The following is a 20678-nucleotide window of genomic DNA, read 5'->3' as shown; positions in this document are numbered from 1 at the left end:
GTATGGTGTATTCATACTTGCGTTTTTCTTTAAGTAGATTTCGTTAAATTTTTAAACAGGTTTTATGCAAGTTAATGAAGTAGAAAAAGTCAAAATTGGACTGGTTTTTATGTTATATGTCTTCGTTTGAGTAGCGTGAAAACAATTTTTTACATTCTTATGTAACGTAGTAAATACAATATGTACGATATTAATAACACGTATTGATTAAAACTGTAATTATATTGCAAATTAGCAAAAAAACCAACACACTTACTCAGTGAATCTCTTTATTTTGAACTAAATATCCATCAACGTGTAAATACCACAAACAATCCTCAATGCATTGAGCATAGTGAATCATTATTAATTTTCTTTGCAATACTTAACTTACAAATGGGACGCGTTTGTTACAGTGATCATTATATATCTATACCGCATTGACATTTAGGGGGCCGTTCGTATTTCAGTTAGTTACAAATAAGGTTGACAAGAGTATCTTTGATTCCGTGAAGTGCGTTATAACCCGCGACCGAGAGCACGTGGTGGGAGCCCGTGGCCAGCGTCGCAATTTGGGACACAGCGCTATGGACGGCACTACCAATATTCACAATGACGATGTCAGTGCTATGAACATTACCCAACGCGATCACGTGACCGTGTAGCCGCGCTCGTTGATCCACAAATATGACGACTGTATTAGGTACATTTGGTCTGTCGCCTGATCCGATACCAAACGCCTGGCTGGAGAGGTAAAGTACTAAATCGTTGATATCAAGGATGTCGCTCGTTTTTTTAAACGGTATATCATTTAAAGCTGTTTGCAGTCTGTTATTGGTAAGATAGTCAGTAAGGGACCAGACTTTATGAATGTGTGTATCAATTAGGGAAAGTTCCAGAAGGCTGTCTGTTTGACCAATCGGAAGACGAGCTACAAGTTCCTTCAGAAAGGCTGTCACGTAGGGCGTAGCGTTTTCCAGGTGCGTGTGATGAGACCAGAAGTCTTGTACAATTATCACGATGTCTTTTACACAACTTGGTACATGTTGAGCTAAATTGTAAAATGAGGTAACATTTTAAAAAGTCGCATGCATAATATGTTAAACAAGAAAATAGTGATTACACTTTTTGTAAAAGCGTAATGAGAATACACAAAACGAACTTATTTTTTCATAACATTTTTGTAAAATATAGCTTAATAAGAATTTTGTATCATTTATGATTGCGAGTTGGTTTGATATATTTGGTTTTGTTTGTTTGCTTTATTGAACAGTTATAAGAAATATAGTAAAGTAGAACAATCAAGAACATAATGGTTTGCAACGCAACGAAAAACTCGTTAAGGTGTAACATTCAGAGCACTACTCGTTTGAGATCTTAAACTATCTTTCATACAATACGTATTATAAGTGAATGATCCCAGCCCCATTTTTTACAAATTGTCTTACTTGGTGTGTGTGTGATTGTGTTTGGCACTGTGCTGGTGTGTGGTACTGTACTGTGCACTGTGACGGCGTTTGGCACTGCGCTTGATTCTGTTGGTAGGTTGCATCTGTCTGTATCGCAGCACGTGACCCCCACGATCATCTCGTGCACCGCTCTTCGTCCAAATGCCAAGGTCTTGCCAATATTACAGATCTGTCAACACTATGAAGTTTGAATGATTTCAAAAGACAAAAGTAAGTCATGCACAAAGAAAACTTTCTATCATAGTACCCTCTCATTAGTAAACATAATCGCAATAGATGTTTTTATTTTTTGGGCTGCATTGCTCCACGTCCGCACCTTTACTACATTCATAAATTTCAGTAAACCGAACTTTATTCGAGAAATTTACAGATACGGATGAAGTATGCAAGCCATAACTAGCGTACACCGTAAGATATAAACTACAACTGAACATCCTTACGTCAAAGCTTAATCAGTCCACCAGATCGAATGCAAAGCCATACTGTTGTTCCTGAGCTATACTTTTTACGTAACTCCTTTCAAATGTTATTTCTTTTCTCCTATCCCTCTCGGGTATGAAAGCATTACCCGGACTATTGCACATCTGTTAGTATATTCCTTATCAGGTATGAACATCCAACTGCCGCTTTACATATCCCAACATATATAACCGATCTCGAATGTAAATCCTACACATAGACCTGCTTAAAAATCAGATATAACCTATTACACATCTTAACGGGGGATGGTTTGGATGGAGTCTATTGTGGTATGTCAGGTAGGAGTAGTTTTGTCAAAGTATCAATCAAATCTAATCATAAATAAAGAAGTTATGGCAATTTAAGCAAAATTTAATAATTTGACCTTGAGAGTCAAGGTCATTCAAAGGTCAAGGTAAAATTCAACTTGCCAGGTACAGTAACCTCATGATAGCATTAAAGTATTTGAAGTTTGAAAGCAATAGCCTTGATACTTTAGAAGTAAAGTGGATCGAAACACAAAATTTAATTATATTCAAAGTTACTAAGTAAAAAAAGGGCCATAATTCCGTAAAAATGACAACCAGAGTTATGCAACTCGTCCTTTTACTGTACTCTTTTGATAGTTTGCGAGTGTTCCAAGTATGAAAGCAATATCTATGATACTTTAGGGGTAAAGTGGACCAAAACACAATACTTAATCAAATTTTCAATTTTCTATTTTCTAAGTATTAAGGGCCCATAATTCCGTCCAAATGCCAGTTAGAGTTACATAACTTTGCCTACACAGTCCCCTTATGATAGTGATACAAGTATGAAAGCAATAGCTTTGATACTGTAGGAATAAAGTGGACCTTAACACAAAACTTTACCAAATTTTCAATTTTCTAAGTATAAAAAGGGCACATAATTCTGTCAAAATGCCAGTCAGAGTTACATAACTTTGCCTGCACAGTCCCCTTATGATAGTTAGTAAGTGTTGCAAGTATGAAAGCAATAGCATTGATACTTTCTGAGAAAAGTGGACCTAAACGCAAAACTTAACCGGACGCCGACGCCAACGCCGACGCCGACGCCGACGCCAAGGTGATGACAATAGCTCATATTTTTTTTCAAAGAATAGATGAGCTAAAAACAATTACGACTGTAAACCCTTCATCAAGACCTTCATTATCAACCAGAAAAAACTCGTAAATCTCACCAGTAGACTTTACTTCCATAAACCATATTATAATTAAAAAACTCACGACTGAAAGCAATACATGTAGACTTCCACAGGCAATCATATATAACCTATCATGTCTGAAAAAAACTACATGTTCACTTGCCCTCTGGCTACTGGCATCGGGGCTACAGCCCATCACATACTCATCATGCCCGTCCAGAAGCGAACGCGTCTTCTCTAGCATACATCGCTGGAAGTGAAAATAACGTCTCAGTTTGTGCGTTAAATAGTGCGCACCATAGTTTTAAAAATGAAATGCACACCATTGTTAATAACACATATGTATTTATCACATGCTGTACCCTGTTTCCCATGTAATATAACTATTACGAATATTTTTATCTTACACATGTGTAATAAACTTTTTAAACGTTTTACTTTAAACCTATTTATTTTAGCTCGATTGCATCGAAAGCCTAAGGCTTGTATAAACGCTCTCGAGTCCGTTTCCTGGTCCTAGAACCAGTACTTGGTGTCTTTGGGGGAGATCTAAAGAACGCTCCCACGGTGGGGATCGAACCCGTGATCTCCCGATCGCTAGGTGGAGACCATATCCATTACACCACGGCGTTAAAACGTTTTCATTGGCTTAGTTTTCGTTCGATTGACCAATCGAATTTTGTTATTTTGCTGAAATGACGTTGAAACGTCAAATGACGTCACGAAATGAAAACAACTTTCGGGATTTATCATTATGTTTGCGTAAAATTAATTTGCTCATTTAAATGCATGTGATAAAAATATGTGACTCTCGTTGTCATTTCATACCCTATTTTATTAAACTCGTCCATGAAATTCGTTAGTAAGCTCGCGAAAGGCTTGCTTATTAACAAATTTCCGGAACTCGTATACTATCACAACTCGTGCCAAATCCTATATACGATGGTGACTGAAATCTAAAACAAAGCTTAATAGTCCATATATAGTCTGACATAAAATACTTGCCAACTCGCTAAGGATTTATTTTTTGCCAATCAAATGCGGGAATTGCATAAAAATAGGAAGGGTAATTTTAATCTATCTATCACTTAAATGATACGTATGCATATTTGTCAGAATTGTCAAATATGCAAGCGCTATAACCTATAGTTTGTATGACACCTACCTGGTTAACGTTACATGTTGTGGTCATGTTACAATTTTTGTAGTCGCGGACCGACACCTTACATTGGTAACATTCGAGAGCTGGAACATTTCATATGTACTTTTTAAACAAACATATACATCTTTCAGTTGAGATCATTTGGAATGAAACTATTTCATTTAAATTCCAGTTCAGTGCAATATTCTATAAAGTTCATTTGAATCATAATATTCAATTCATAATTTCTTGTGCTAGAAATGGACACTAAAATAAAGAAGTATGCACTTATTCATCCTTATATTCTCAAATAAAGTATATGTTAATAGATCAAGATAGTGTTTCTTATTCTACGCAAGGTGCCGAAAAGATGCAGAAAAGATGTAAAACGATGATAGCGATCTACAACTTGTCTCGCTAACTTAGATATTAGAATACATTTTGTTTTTTCATCCGTCAAATAGTAATGGATTCCAAAATCACATACGGAATGCAATAACTGCATAAAACACCCATTAGTACATATAATAGATGAGTTTTGTTAGTAGATTAGATGGGATTTCCCGAATCATGTGTAGATCCTCATTACAGATATTCACAGTTAACTACTTACGGCAAAGTTTACAGAATTTCGGACATGCCGTTCGACTATAATACTGATCCTGGCAGAGGCCAGGGCTTCTTTTCGCAAGCAGGACGCACATCTGGGCGTCAATGTCCTTGCATACGTTGCCGTCTACAAGTAGGGTAAGAGTGAACTTGATATAAGAGTTAATGAAACGATTAAATTGTGTGGGTTTAAAACGTAAAGTTAACATGGAAGGTACATATTCATTAATAAATGGTAACACGATTTACTGAATACGAATTGATTTTGAAGTGTAAAAATGCGGAAATACAGTTGACGTAAATAACACCCCATTACAAAATTTTGTTAGAAAAATGTGAGTGTTCATTATCAAGCAAAATGTGCATTTAATATGGTTTCTTGTTCGTCTTACTTAAATTATATATTATACATTGGATAAGTTTGTAATTTTCAACGTTGTACGCAATGCATTTCTATTAAGAATATATAGTGTAAAAAGACGTCAATGCATTTCAATGTATATTTGTATAATTCCGGATAGGATTGTAGTTTTGTATGTTTTTAAATAGGTTTATATTTATATACATCACTGGATATCGATTATTAGATTGTTGCTATCCACTAGATCCCCTTTAAACGCATTTTTAACAAAGTTTAATGATATGCGAGTTTTAGAAATGGTTATTTGTTTGATAACCCGATTATTTGACAAATTACACACATGAGCGTTCAACACGAATACAATATTAACGATTTAAGGTAGCGCACCTCTAATGGGCACATATCCAAATATAATCTAAGTAATTATTTTCTTAATCAGCATCATTTCACTGAACTACATGCAAATTTGTAGGTAGGCATTCCATGCTTTTCAAAAAAATATACCGATGTTTTCAAAACCACCCCCACGCTCGGCTTTTGTCCAGTTTATTTTCACCCCTGGGGTATATAAAAGTTCCATAATTCATTCAAATTTCCAAATATGGGCATGCAGTTGGTGTGTACAGATGCTGCAAAGGTGTTTAAAGTTTAAACAAGATGAAATAAGTATTCTTTTACAGACATTTATTTTTTACAAATTTTTATCTATGGAAGAGCGCCATGAAATGTAAGTGATTTCAGCCAAGTAAAAATTGGGTCGGTTAAAAACAAAGTGTCATAAAATTCAAAATAGTATCATTTAAGTCATATTTTAGACTTAGTTTTTATAGGAACACTATAAACAGCAAAAATACCAAGAAATAGACAGATTTACCGTTTACTTTTTGAAATAAAAATAAAAATGCAACATGCATGGTTCGTATTTTCAACAGTAAATCACCCAATTTCGCCATAACGTTGTTTTAATTTTAATAATTGAAGAATGTGCATAAAAATTGCAACATATTTAACAATAAATATAGCTTATATGCCATATTAAATCAAATTACGTTAGAAAATAAATAAAACGCGTCGCAAAAAAGTATACGTCGTCGGCAGGATTCGAACCTGCGCGGGAATATCCCAAAAGATTTCTAGTCTATCGCCTTAACCACTAGGCTACGGCACCTAATAGTAGGCTCTTCAACCTTCGAAGAAATCGCGGGAAATCATTAGAGGTGCGCTACCTTAATTTATAAACTCTGTGTATTTTTTTGTTAGAAATTTGTAAGCATTCGCAACAGTTGTTGATTTAAAGCACAGGCATATATTTTATAACTTAGCCTCTTCAGATATCTTATTGAGTCTGTTTAAAGGTTTGACTTGACCTATGCTGATGAATTGCTATCCCAGGTGCTTTTCATTGAAATCATTATGAAATATAAATCCTAGTTATTTGCAATCGACAGTCAAATTCGATAAATGCATGTAAGTCGACATAGTGTGTACTTTAAGTCATTTCTGAAGGCAGTTCGTTACTACGACAAATGTATTTGCTTCCCTTGACTTTTGATACATATGAATCAGATTGTGCGTCTTGCAAGAACCGAGAATCATCCCAAATAATGAGAATTGTTAGGTTTTCAGAAATAGGACATCGAAATGCTAAATGTTAATCTTATGAAGTCTTCTGTGAGCAGGCAAAGAAATTAGACACGACATGATACGATAAACATCGAAGTATACTAACTAATCTTTGTCAATGATTAAAACAAAATCGCATCACCAAATGATGAGGATTCGTTTTGATCCTGTTTGGAGTAGTTGTTGTTTTTTTAACAGAAAAAAGAGGTAATGGGTTTGCTCTGATAGATCAATTTTTATTACTGACCAAGCAATGGTAATTATAATCATGTGTAAGAATGTGTTTTTAAAAAGTGGCACACCGAATGATGTATTCACAAAAATAGTCATAAATAATGTTTGTATTGATAATTGAGGTGTAACATTGCGTCAGAACCCGTATTGTAAAATCGTTTGATAAAGTAAAACCGTATTATAATGCTAATTAAATATGTCCATATTTGCCACGTGTCAATGTTTTGCTTAGATACCAAAACAGTCAAGAGTTAAGAGTTATTATATATTATTATTGTATGGCAATTAGCTTTCGTAACATTCTCATACGTTGTATGAAGATCTTTATTAAAAACAATATTCTAGATGAAACTTAATATGAAATGAAATGACACTATCAATTCAGTATGTTCAATACACTTTAAATGTTAACATGTATACAAATTAAAATACAACTAAATTATGTATACTTTTAAGTACTTCTAACATGTTTGTTGAAATTATCACTGAAATGTTGTGATATGGAAAGATGTTTACGATGTATTTTGATTGTCTGGTGAAGATACGTTTTCACATAATGGTGAAGTCAAAGTGTTTTTCAAATTCTGCTTGTAAGAATGTGTTTAATGTTTTGTTTACCAGATACCTTGTTCTGAGAAGATTTTAATGATACATAGTTTCGTTGGTATTTCATTTTTTTCTCTTCTTGCCATATTATTATTGATGTATAATTTATATATACGAGTGCAATAACACGTAAATGGTTATTTATGTTTATACATTTATACAAGTAACTTGAAATTGAATGATTGTCTACGGTTGCCATGTCAAAATGCAATGCTTTTAATTCAATAATTTAATTGAAGTGGAATATTTTGACATATTGAGACAGTCCAATAATTGGGTATCACAATTAAAGGGGCCTTTTCACAGATTTTGGCATTTTTTTAACTTATTTATTAAATGCTTTATATTGATAAATGTAAACATTGGATCGTAAAAGCTCCAGTAAAAAATCAAGAAAAAAATTAAAAAAAGGAAAAGAACATTGCCCGGAGCAGGTTTCGAACCAGTGACCCCTGGAGTCCTGCCAGAGTCCTGAAGTAAAACGCTTTAGCCTACTGAGCTATTCCGCCGAGTACACATTCTTAACGTATTTTATACCTTATATAAGCAATCTTCGTAGTTTCACAAAATTTAACGACAAAAACAGAACTCTCCAAATTATTCAATCGTTTCGCGTTGCAACGCTTTATAATTTTTAGGTTTTAAAATCGTCAAAAGATGCATATAATGGCTATATTAGAGCATGGTTAATGTTCAGTATTACTGTTTCCTCACAAATATCATAACTAAAACGAAAACTTACGAATCTGAAACAACTTTTTTCAATTTTGTCAATTTACCAAAGCGTGAAAAGATCCCTTTAAACTAAATAAATCATGGTATACATTTTTATTAGTGACAAACTATTATTTGAATATTTTTATCATTTGTACTCGGTCAGCGGGCTAGGAAAATAATATTTCGATACAAAAATGTTATACGTACTGGCATCACAAAAGTCCTGTTAATGCGAAGAAACCAATTGGCAGAACAGTTATTGAATTGCTCTATCGGTATATTTTGGAATTGCGCTAAAATTTCGCTGGTACTTTGAACTGAGTATTATGGTGTTTGTTTTATAAATGACGGAAAACAATTAACTCAAACGAACAGCTTTCTTCTCCCCTCATTTCGCGCGAGTTTACGTCACTTACTAATAAAACTGTTCACACAATTAAATTATTTTACTTTTCTATGATAAACCATACTTTACATATTTACAGTCTACAATTACGATTTCAGATAACCAGGTCACAGTAGAATTTGACCCAGGAAATTGGTTTGTACATGATATTAATATAACGCGTTGGCATACAATCATTCGAATTGATATGCTGGTTACTTTTGCATTAAGAAATACGCCTATTGATATTGACAACAAACATACAACGATATCCTTACTACGCCTTAATGGCGGATATCCGGTGGTTTGCTATCACAGCTCGATTCAAAGCCCCATTAAAATATTGTGTGATGTGATTGGTCGAGGTATTATTTTTACGGCGATTCCCCATGTTTCAAGGAAGATTATAATCTGTAACATAACTGACAATGTGTTTGCAACGTCTCATACATGCGTAGCTTGCCAAGAGAAAGATCTTAGCCGTTGTGCAGACAGCTGATTGTAAACGTTTAAAACGGCGACTATTTGAATAATCAAACAAGTAAAGACCAACCTGGGCATGATTCTGTGTTGCATGTTTTATTCTCCGTTAAGCTCCCCATGCAATTAGCCCCGTGCGGAACACCCGCCGGATAGAGGCATAATCGGGATCTAGACTGACCTCCTCCACCGCAAGTGGTAGAACACGCGGTCCATTGAAACCAAGTGCTCCAGAAGCCGTCCACTGGCCAAAGAAATTTCACCTCATAAATACGGTACATATATTAAAATAAAAATATTGTGCGATGGGAATGGTCATGGTATGGTTTCTACGGTGATTTCCAAAACATCTGTGCCAAGGAGGATTATAATCTGTTATATACTTCAAAATGATTGGGCAATATCTGATATATGCGAAGCTATTTTAATAGTCGAACAAAGGAAAACCAACCTGGGCATGACTCTGTGTTGCATGTTTTACTATCCGTTGAGTTCCCCATGCAATAAGCTCCGTGCGGAACACCCGCCGGATAGAGGCATAACCTGGATCTAGACTGTCCCCCTCCACCGCAAGTTACAGAGCAAGCGATCCATTGAAACCAATTGCTCCAGAAGCCGTCCACTAAGCAAAGTAACATTAAAATATACATTCGGTACATATTTTTAAATGTGAATATTTATTTGAAGAAGCCAGTTAGGTTGTCTCTTTGGATGACCGTATTGACAAGTGTATGCGAATTGTCTGTCATCTTTGACAGTAGGAAGTGTGTTTTTCGAACCTGGACAGGTGTTTGTGTTACACGTGCGCCCCTCTGTGACATTGCCCGTGCAGTTTTGACCATGTGGCGCCCCTGATGGGTAATTACACGCCCTGTGCCGAGTCCCAGTCCCGCCTCCACAGGTGACTGTACATGCGGACCAGTCTAACCAGGAGGACCAGACACCGTCCACTACAAGAGGCAAAAGTGTGTACATAGAAATATATATATATATATATATATATATATATATATATATATATATATATATATATATATATATATATATATATATATATATATATATATATATATATATATATATATATATATTGTAATTAATTATGGCCAAATACAATTACAATAGAGAGCCCTTTAATATATAAGTCTAACAGACGGTCCTGCGATCTTAGTAAGTAGAGCTTAGGGTCGTCGATGTTTGAATACCACACTGCCACAACGCGTGTGTATGGATAAGGCATATACTACTTTCTATGGCGATGCTTACTATGTCTCTATTTTCATAGGGCAAAGGTTGTCAGTTTTATACAGAAGCATGTTTATATTGAACTATCAACCGCTAAGATCGGTGGGTCTGCGCATATTTACCCACCACCAACTTAACCAACGTTAAACAGCGAAACTTATATCAATTTCAGATATCAATTGTTTCATACTTCATTACGTTTCCTTTTTTTAGGCAAAACGTTTATTTTAAATCTGCTATCGTTGTGAGCTTCATATTGAATCGTAACTTATTATTATCGTAGGATCTATGTTAAGACACGACACACGTTGGTAAGAATAATTTAATCCGCGTTGATAAAGCAAATATTCTTAACACTGTTTGTACGCATTGTTTTACTTTTACCGTGGAAAGTATTGAAACCTGACTGTTCGTATTGGTTGTGATCAGATATGTCTTGTTCATTTGTCTATACACTTCAATGTGATGCGTAGTTTGAAAGAACACACACTTTTAATACTCGAAGAACTGTACTTTGAAAAGTATTCTTCTCTTTAACACAACGCCCTCCACTGTACACAATGTAAACGTAAAACAATGACATACAGTACAACATACGGCACTGACTCTAGAGGAGTCCGTTCTTGTAAGACACTAATGCTGGTTTTGTCCTTAGCCTCTAAGGTTTCCTAGACTCTTGACTGCTTTATTAAAAGCACTGTGTTTAATAGCAGAATACATTTCAATGTACTGTTCTTGGAGTTGAGTGCGACATACATACTTCAAACTATGCATCATTTGAGAACTCGGAGATAAACAATGTTATGTTTAAATTTTTGCGTGTATTATCAATCCGAATATCCCGATACCTTGCGACGGCACTTATTTCACATGTAGAGGATTGACCTTGCTCTAGGAAATGTTCATTTAACCTGGGCATACGTCCTTGTTGCACGTGCGCCCCTCTGTGAGATTCCCTATGCAGTTGTGACCATGGGACTTACACTAATCGAAGAACTGTTCTTTGAAAAGTATTATTCTATTTAACACAACGCGTGCAAAGTGCACACAATGTTAAGTAAAACAATGACATACGATACAACATACGGCACTGACGCTAGAGCGATCCGTACTTGTAAGAAAAAAATGCTGGTTTGTCCTTGTTCTCTTAGATAATTTGATTATAAGCATTGCATTTTATTGCAATAAAATGTCAATATACAGTTCTTGGAGTTGAGTGCATCATTAATACATCGAACTATTCATAATATGCGAACTCTGAGATAAACAATTTGATGTTTATAAAATTGAGTGGCTTATCAATCTATGAATCTTGTTACATGGCGACGGCACTGACGTAATATGTGAAGGAATGACCTTGCTCCGAGACGCTTCCGGTAGGAAGCATGTTTTACTAACCTGGACAGATGTCCGTGTTGCACGTGCTTTTTTCTGTGAAATTTCCTGTGCAGTTGTGACCATGTGGTACCCCTGATGGGTAGTCACACGCCCTATTCCGAGTCACTGTCCCGCCTCCACAGGTGACTGTACATGCGGACCAGGCGGACCACGTGGACCAGACACCGTCCACTACAACAGGCAAAAGTGTGTACATAGAATTATATATTTTGAAATTAATTATGGCTATATACAATAACGATATGGAGCTCTTTGACAAACAAGTCTAACAGAAGGTCGTGCGATCTTAGTAAGTAGAACTCAGGGTCGTCAATTTTTGAATCACACAATCACTGAACGAGTGTGTATGGATTGTACATGTAATACTTTCTATGGCGATGATGACTATGTCTCTATTTAGTAGGGCAAAATTTGTCCGTTTCATACAAAGATATGTTTATATTGAACTATCAGCCGCAAAGATCTGTGGGTCTACCCAGAGCCGACTTAACCAGTGTTAAACAACAATACGTAAAATAAATTCAGATATGCAGTGGCCAGACCGAAATTTTAGCAGAGGCAGTATCTTAGGTCATTCTATGGTGTCGGGGGGCATGCCCCCTTCCCCGGAAATTGTTTATACCAAGAACGTCTCTGGTGCGTTTTAAAGGCCATTTCATCCACGTTTTATATCTAAATTATCGGAATCGTGGACGGTACATATGACCGTTAAGTATCAATAAAGTTTACAAAACAATCTGCTACAAGTTTATTGTCAATTTTAGATTCTGTTACCATAAACAGTGTTTGAACTGACAAAGATGTAACAACCTTAACTACAGAAAACATAGTCATATAATTGATTTGAAGTAAGATAGAAAACGGTCCCGGATTTCACTCGACGCCGGCCATAAAGAGGAGAATACCAATAAACCGAAAACGCCGACCACACGAAGTGTGTCTTGTTTCAAAATATACGCAGACCTGGCCGTAAAACACCCGGTTCTAGCTCGGTACGTTCCGATCTCCACCACGATTTTAGCATCGAAGTGTACAGTACGACGCTTTGTTTAATATACGGATTTCCAAATTCATTTTCCTGAGCCATTTCGGTATCAATTAAAGTTATTAAATTGAAATAATTATCTGCCTCAATATGAACCTGGGGATTAACCTTGCTCCGAGGCACTTTCGGTAGGAAATATGCTTTACCAACCTGAACAGATGTCCGTGTTGCACGTGCGCCCCTCTGTGACATTCCCAGTGCAGTTGTGACCATGTGGTACCCCTGATGGGTAATAACACGCCCTGTTCCGAGTCACTGTACCGCCACCACAGGTGACTGTACATGCGGACCAGTCTGACCATGTGGACCAGACACCGTCCACTAGAACAGTCAAATATGTGTACATAGGAATATATATAATATTTTGTAATTTATTATGACTAAATACAATTACAAAAGAGAGCCCATTGACAGACAAGTCTAACAGAAGGTCGTGCGATCTTAGTGAGTAGAACTCAGGGTCGTCAATATTTGAATCACACAATGACTGAACGCGTATGTATCGATTGTACATGTTATACTTTTTATGGTAATGATGGTTAGTCTCTATTTATTAGGGCAAAGGTTGTCAGTTTCATACAAAGGTATGTTTATATTAAACAATCGACCGCAAAGATCGGTGGGTCTACCAAGCGCAGAATTAACCAATGTAAAACAACAATACGTATACAAATTTCAGATATTATTTTTTCATAATGCATTACGTTTCTTTTTTCTAGGGACAACTTGAATTTTAAATTTCCTATCTGTTTGAGTTTAATATTGAATCGTAACTTATTATTATTGTAGGATCAATTTTAAGACTCGACACACGCTGGTAAGAATAATTTAATCTGCGTTGATAAAGCAAATATTCTTAACATTGTTTGTAAGCATATTTTTTTTACTTTCACCGTGGAAAGTATTGAAACCTGACTGTTCGTATTGGTTGTGATCAGATATGTCTTGTTCATTTGTCTATACACTTCAGTGTGAGGGGTAGTTTGAAAGAACACAGACTTGTATTACTCGAAAAACTGTACTTTGAAAAGTATTCTTCTATTTAACACAATGCCTTCAAGCGCACACAATGTTAAAGTAAAACAATGACATACGATACAACATACGGCACTGACTCTAGAGGAGTCCGTTCTTGTAAGACAATAATGCTGGTTTGTCCTTAGCCTCTAAGGTTTCATAGACTCGCGACTGCTTTATTTAAAGCATTGTGTTCAATAGCAGAATACATTTCAATGTACTGTTCTAGGAGTTGAGTGCAACATAAATCCTTCAAACTATGCATCATTTGAGAACTCGGGGATAAACAATGTCATGTTTAAACTTGTGTGTGTATTATCAATCTATAAATCTCGATACCTTGAGACGGCACTTATTTCACATAAAGAGGATTGACCTTGCTCCGAGAGGCTTTCGGTAGGAAAAATGTTTAATTAACCTGGACAAACGTCCGTGTTGCACGTGCGCCCCTCTGTGACATTCCCCGTGCAGTTGTGACCATGTTACTTACAATATTCGAAGAAAAGTTCTTTGTAAAGTATTCTTCTATTTATTACAACGCGTTCAAGTGCACAAAATGTTAAGTAAAACGATGACATACGATACAACATACGGCACTGACGCTAGAGCGATTCGTACTTGTAAGAACATAATGCTGGTTTTTCCAAGGTGTGATAAACTCTTTACTGGATGATTATTTGATTATAAGCATTGCGTTTTATTGCAACAAAATTACAATGTACAGTTCTTGGGGTTGAGAGCCGCATTAATCCATCGAACTATTCATAATATGCGAACTCGGAGATTAACAATGTGATGTTAATAAAATTGAGTGGCTTAGCTATCTATAAATCTGGTTACATGGCGACGGCACTGACGTCATATGTGGAGGATTGACCTTGCTCCGAGACGCTTTCAGTAGGAAATATGCTTTACTAACCTGAACAGATGTCCGTGTTGCACGTGCGCACCTCTGTGACAGTCCCCGTGCAGTTGTGACCAGGTGGTGCCCCTGATGGGTAATTACACGCCCTGTTCCGAGTCACTGTCCCGCCTCCACAGGTGACTGTACATGCGGACCAGTCTGCCCATTGCAACCAGACACCGTCCACTACAACAGTAAAAAGTGTGTTAACTACAGATGTTTTTTCGTAATTAAATATTGCTTAACACACTGACAATGGAAAGCCTAATGATAGATATGTCGTACAGAGACAGACCGGCGAGCTAAGTAAGTAGGACTCGAAAGACCGACATTGCCCGACTTTTAACTATTTGAGCGTATTAAATTGTCAAAGTATTTTCAAGCCAAGCTACGATTTTCAGGCAGAGCAATCACTAAGCACCAACAGTTATGGTTGATTTTTCTAGTTTTTATAATTTTCTTCGTCATGTATGGCGTTTTCTTCATTTAAGGAAAACGTTTACTTTAAATCTCTTATCATTGTGAGCTTAATATTGAGTCGTAACTTATAATTGTAGTAGGATCTATGAGAAGCTACGCCACATGGTCGTTAGAATAATTTAATCCGCGTTGATATAGCACATATTCTTAATACTGTTTTTTTTGGATAAACCTCACAATGGAACGAATTAAAAACGGACTGTTTGTGTTGGTTTTGATCAGATATTTACGGTTTATTTTTGTGTATTCACCTCCATTTGATGCCTAGTTTTACAAAACTAAGGCTCACAACGCTCGAAAAACTTTAAAAAAAATTGTTCTTCTAAACACACAACGCTTTGAAGTTCACAAAAGGTTCCGTTAAACGATGATACAAAATACTATACAACAAACTGCACTCGTCTTTTGTCTCTCAGGCGTGTTAGACTTTTTACTGCTTTATTATAAGCATTGTGTTAAATAGAGGAATACATTTAAATGTACAGTTCTTCGAGTTGCAAGCGTCATCAATCCATCGAACTACGCATCATTTACGAACTCGGAGAAACACAATGTCATGTTTAAACAAGTGCGTTTATTATCAATCTATAAATCGTGCTACCTAGAGACGGCACTAATGTCACATGTGGACGATTGACGTTGCTCCGAGTCGTTTCAGGTAGGAAGTATGTTTTACTAACCTGGACAGACGTCCGTGTTGCACGTGCTTCTTTCTGTGGCATTTCCCGTGCAGTTGTGACCATGTGGTGCCCCTGATTGGTAATTACACGCCCTTTGCCGAGTCACTGTACCGCCTCCACAAGTGACTGTACATGCGGACCAGTCTGACCATGAGGACCACACACCGTCCACTACAACAAACAAAAGTGTGTAAATAGAAATATATTTTTTGTAAATAATTATGGATAAATACCAGTACAATAGAGAGCCCTTTGATAGATAAGTCAAACAGTAGGTCCTGCGATCTTAGTAAGTAGAGCTCAGGGTCGTAAATGTTTGAATCCCACAATGACATAACGCTTGTGTATGGATTGTACATGTAATACTTTTTAAGGTGATGATGACTATGTCTCTATTGAGTAAGGCAAAGGATGTCAGTTTCATACAAAGGTATGTTAATATTAAACTATCAATCGCAAAGATCGGTGGGTCTACCAAGCGCCGACTTAACCAATTTAAAACAGCGATACGAATACAAATTTCAGATATAATTTGTTCATAATGCATTACGTTTCCTTTTTCTAGGGAAAACGTTATTTTAAAACTCCTATCTGTGTCTGCTTAATATTGAATCGTAACTTTAATATTATTATCGTAGGATCTATGTTAAGACACGATACACGTTGTTTAGAATAATTTAATCCGCGTTGATAAAGCAAATATTCTAAACACTGTTTGTAAGCATTTTTTTTTACTTTCACCGTGGAAAGTATTGAAACCTGACTGTTCGTATTGGCTGTGATCAGATATGTCTTGTTAATTTGTCTATACACTTCCGTGTGAGGGGTAGTTTTAAAGAACACAGACTTGTATTACTCGAAAAACTGTAATTTGAAAAGTATTCTTTTATTTAACACAATGCCTTCAAGCGCACACAATGTTTAAGTAAAACAATGACATACGATACAACATACGGCACTGACTCTAGAGGAGTCCGTACTTGTAAGACAATAGTGCTGGTTTGTCCTTGGCCTCTAATGTTTCCTCTTGACTGCTTTATTTAAAGCAGTATGTGTACTTGCAGAATACACTTTAAAGCACTGTTCTAGGAGTTGAGTGCAACATAAATCCTTCAAACTATGCATCATTTAAGAACTCGGGGATAAACGATGTCATGTTTAAACTTTTGCCTGTATTATCAATCTATAAATCTCGATTCCTTGCGACGGCATGTGACTTACAATATTCGAAGAACTGTTCTTTGAAAAGTATTATTCTATTTTACACAACGCGTTCAAGTGCACACAATGTTAAGTAAAACGATGACATACGATACAACATACGTCACTGACGCTAGAGCGATTCGTACTTATAAGAACATAATGCTGGTTTTTCCTTGGTCTGTAAGGTGTGATTGACTCTTTACTGGATGATAATTTAATTATAAGCATCGTGTTTTATTCAAAATTTCAATGTACCGATCTTGAAATTGCATGCCTCATTAATCCATCAAACTATTCATAATAAGCAAACTCTAAAAATCTGTTTACCTGGCGACGACACTGACGCCATGTGTGGAGGATTAACCTTGCTCCGAGACGCTTACGGTAGTAAGTATATTTTACTAACCTGGACAGAATTCCGTGTTGCACGTGCCTCTTTCTGTGGCATTTCCCATGCAGCTGTGACCATGTGGTGCCCCAATTGGGTAATTACACGTCCTGTTCCGAGTCACTGTACCGCCTCCACAGGTGACTGTACATGCGGACCAGGCTGACCAAATGGACCAGACACCGTCCACTTCAACAAACACAAGTGTAGAAAGTAAAGATATAATTTTTATAAATAAAATGCAATTTTTATTCTCATTACTGTCCCCGTGCAATGAGCCCCGTGTGCAACCCCGGCGCGAAAGTCACAAGACCTAGACATAGACTGGTTCTCTCCATCGCACGATACCGAACACAACGACCACGTGGTCCAACCCCCCAATCCACGTATTGTCTACTGTAGAATGAAATCCCATTATGATAGGTGCGTATAGTTTTGACAGAAAGAGCCCGATATTTAAACAATTTGTACGTATTAAATGGTCAATTTATATTCAAGTCATAATACGATGTTCAGGCAGAACAATCACTAAGCACCATCCGGGAAGAATCGTTATTTCTCAGTTTATTAAAAAAAATAAATATATTACGTTCCTTTATCAATGGGAAACGTTTATTTTAAATCTCCTTTCATTCTGAGCAATTTTTGTATAATATTCACAGCTGAACGTAGTAAACATGGACTATTCGTATCGGTTGTGATAAGCTATTTATGGTTCATTTTGTATTCACTTCCATTTGATGCTTTGTTTTACAGAACAAAGACGCTTAACACTCCAAGATCATATATATATATATATAAAAAGTGTTCTACGATTTAGCATAATGCGCTAAAATGTACATTTTTAAAGTAAAATAATGATACAACATATGATTCATCATACTGCACTGACTCTAAAGAGGTCCGTACTTGTAAGAAAAGAATGCTGGTTTGTCCTTTGTCTCTCAGATGTGCTACACTTTTTACTGCTTAATAATGTTGTTTAATAGAAGAATACATTTCCATGTTAAGTTCTTCGAGTTGAGTGCGACAAAAATCCATCGAAGTACGCATCATATGCGAATTCAGAGATTTACAATGTCATGTTCAAACAATTTCGTTTATTATCAATCCATAAATCTTGTAACCTTGCGACGGTACGGATTTCACATATTGAGGATTGACGTTGCTCCGAGGCGCTTCCGCTAGAATGTTTTACTAACCTGGACAGATGTCCGTGTTGCACGTGCTCCCCTCTGTGTCATTCCCCGTGCAGTTGTGACCATGCGGCGCCCCTGATTGGTAATTACATGCCCTGTTCCGAGTCACTGTCCCGCCTCCACAAGTGACTTTACATGCGGACCAGTCTGACCATGTGGACCAGACACCGTCCACTTTAACAAACACAAGTGTGTAAACTACATAAGTTATTCTCGTTATTAAATATGGCTTATTATAATGACAATAGAGAGCGCTTAGATTCATATCTCTAACAGACGGGCCTGCGACGTAAGTACGTTGAGCCTAGGACTATCTATGTTCGAATCCCACACTGCCATAAGGCGTTAAAATTGATTAGTCATGTAGTAATTTCTTAGAAAATGATTACAATGTTTATATTTTAGTATGACAAAAGGTTGTCAGTTTCATACAAAAGTATGTTTATATTGAACTATCAACCGCTAAGATCGGTCGCTTTGCACATATTTACCCACTGCCGACTTAACCAATATTAAACAGCGAAACGTATTCTATGACTGATATGAAAACCGTCTGGGCATGGATCCTTGTCGCAAGTGCTATACTCCGTGTTGTCGCCCGTGCAACCCCACGTGCCGTCTACTATAGAGACAGTAATCACATTGTGAATGGTGCGTATAGTTGGAGAAGTCTAGTTGCTCCGAGACGCTTCCGGTAGGCAGAATGTTTTACTAACCTGGACAGATGTCCGTGTTGCACGTGCGCCCCTCTGTGACATTCCCCGTGCAGTTGTGACCATGTGGTACCCCTGATGGGTAATAACACGCCCTTTGCCGAGTCAATGTTCCGCCTCCACAGGTTACTGTACATGCGGACCAGGCGGACCACGTGGACCAGACACCGTCCACTAAAACATTAAAAAAGTGTTATAAGTGTTATGTAATTTCGTTATAATATAGAACTAAATACCCAATATAGACGTATGATAGAAATCTCTAACGATTAAAATCTGCTCCCTTAGTAAGTAGAGCTCAGAACCGTACTTGTTCTTGTCCCACACTGCATTAAAGCGTGTGAATGAATTGGTATTTTAATTATTTCTACGGCAATTCTAACCGTGTTGCTGTTTTTAAAGGGTAAAGGTTTTCGGTTACATAAACAATTATGTTTATATTAAACAATCAAGTGCTTAGATCTGCAAAGTCTGCGCTTATATACTCATCGCCGACTTAACTCAGTTAAACGGCGAAAATATTAACAAACTCAGATATAAAAAATCCACCTGTGCAAGGTATTAAGTTGCAAGTGATATTGTCCGTGCTATCCCCCGTGCAATAAGCTCCGTTTGCAATCACTCTGGATCAGCAGACGATTTATTTCATAAATCAATCTCTGGGTTAATGGTCGCCATCTTTCGAACTACTTTCAAAAGTACAACAACAACAAAAACAGTAGAAGACAATTTTAATTGCGAAAAGTTGAAAAATTGAGTACATGTGTCACGGTTGTTGAGTGAAATAGTGTTATTTTCAACTGTGTATGAAGCATGTGAACTGGTAGTGGAATAACCGAATTGTTGGTGGAAATGGAATTTAGAAATATATCTAATAATTAATCATCGTGTAGAATAATCATCAGCATCATTTCTGTGGAACATTGCACTATTAAAAAAACAAGTGTTTCATAGCTATGGTGCTTTTTACATAGTTCACTAACCATCAAGACTGAAATGATTCATGCACACAGGTAAAGTAAATAATTGAATTTGTGCAGAATGTTTATTTTTTACAAATTATTATTTAATTTGACCAATTTATTTTAGATTGATTGCACTGAAACTCATAGTCTAAAGCTTAGTAAGACACTTAAGCCAGTTTTCTGAGAAGAAACAATACTTGTTCAGAGTATAGC

At 36.5% G+C, this 20678-nt stretch overlaps 2 protein-coding genes across 2 annotated transcripts in view; both read right to left on the bottom strand.

Annotated features, from left to right (window-relative positions):
* Nucleotides 1-252: 252 nt before the first annotated feature.
* On the bottom strand, nucleotides 253-1826 carry LOC127855530 (uncharacterized). The gene is made up of 2 exons (XM_052391248.1): nucleotides 1428-1826; nucleotides 253-1030 (listed from the first exon to the last, which is right to left on the bottom strand). Exons 1-2 carry the CDS (start codon nucleotides 1564-1566, stop codon nucleotides 450-452), a joined length of 720 nt encoding a protein of 239 aa, XP_052247208.1. The 5' UTR covers nucleotides 1567-1826; the 3' UTR covers nucleotides 253-449.
* Nucleotides 1827-2117: 291 nt separating this feature from the next.
* Nucleotides 2118-20678, bottom strand: part of LOC127854721 (A disintegrin and metalloproteinase with thrombospondin motifs adt-1-like) — a 36665-nt gene continuing 18104 nt past the window's right edge. Inside the window, exons 12-25 of the mRNA XM_052389780.1 lie at nucleotides 19504-19674; nucleotides 18791-18961; nucleotides 17607-17777; nucleotides 15998-16168; nucleotides 14853-15023; nucleotides 13067-13237; nucleotides 11872-12042; nucleotides 10008-10178; nucleotides 9680-9850; nucleotides 9302-9472; nucleotides 4827-4949; nucleotides 4238-4317; nucleotides 3050-3322; nucleotides 2118-2129 (exon numbers count right to left, since the gene is read on the bottom strand). Coding sequence (XP_052245740.1) covers nucleotides 2118-2129; nucleotides 3050-3322; nucleotides 4238-4317; nucleotides 4827-4949; nucleotides 9302-9472; nucleotides 9680-9850; nucleotides 10008-10178; nucleotides 11872-12042; nucleotides 13067-13237; nucleotides 14853-15023; nucleotides 15998-16168; nucleotides 17607-17777; nucleotides 18791-18961; nucleotides 19504-19674 — 2198 coding nt within the window. The remainder of the gene's footprint in view (nucleotides 2130-3049; nucleotides 3323-4237; nucleotides 4318-4826; nucleotides 4950-9301; nucleotides 9473-9679; nucleotides 9851-10007; nucleotides 10179-11871; nucleotides 12043-13066; nucleotides 13238-14852; nucleotides 15024-15997; nucleotides 16169-17606; nucleotides 17778-18790; nucleotides 18962-19503; nucleotides 19675-20678) is intronic.

The sequence above is a fragment of the Dreissena polymorpha genome, chromosome 13 (genome assembly GCF_020536995.1).
Source record: "Dreissena polymorpha isolate Duluth1 chromosome 13, UMN_Dpol_1.0, whole genome shotgun sequence".
Lineage (NCBI taxonomy): Eukaryota > Metazoa > Mollusca > Bivalvia > Myida > Dreissenidae > Dreissena > Dreissena polymorpha.
This window is presented reverse-complemented; position numbering and strand designations above follow the sequence as displayed.

Coding starts and splice junctions, on each gene's coding strand:
- LOC127855530 (XM_052391248.1), bottom strand. CDS start 1,566: ATGATCGTGGGGGTCACGTGCTGCGATACAGACAGATGCAACCTACCA. Junction 1,031..1,427: donor CACAATCACACACACACCAA/GTAAGACAATTT, acceptor TTTACAATTTAG/CTCAACATGTACCAAGTTGT.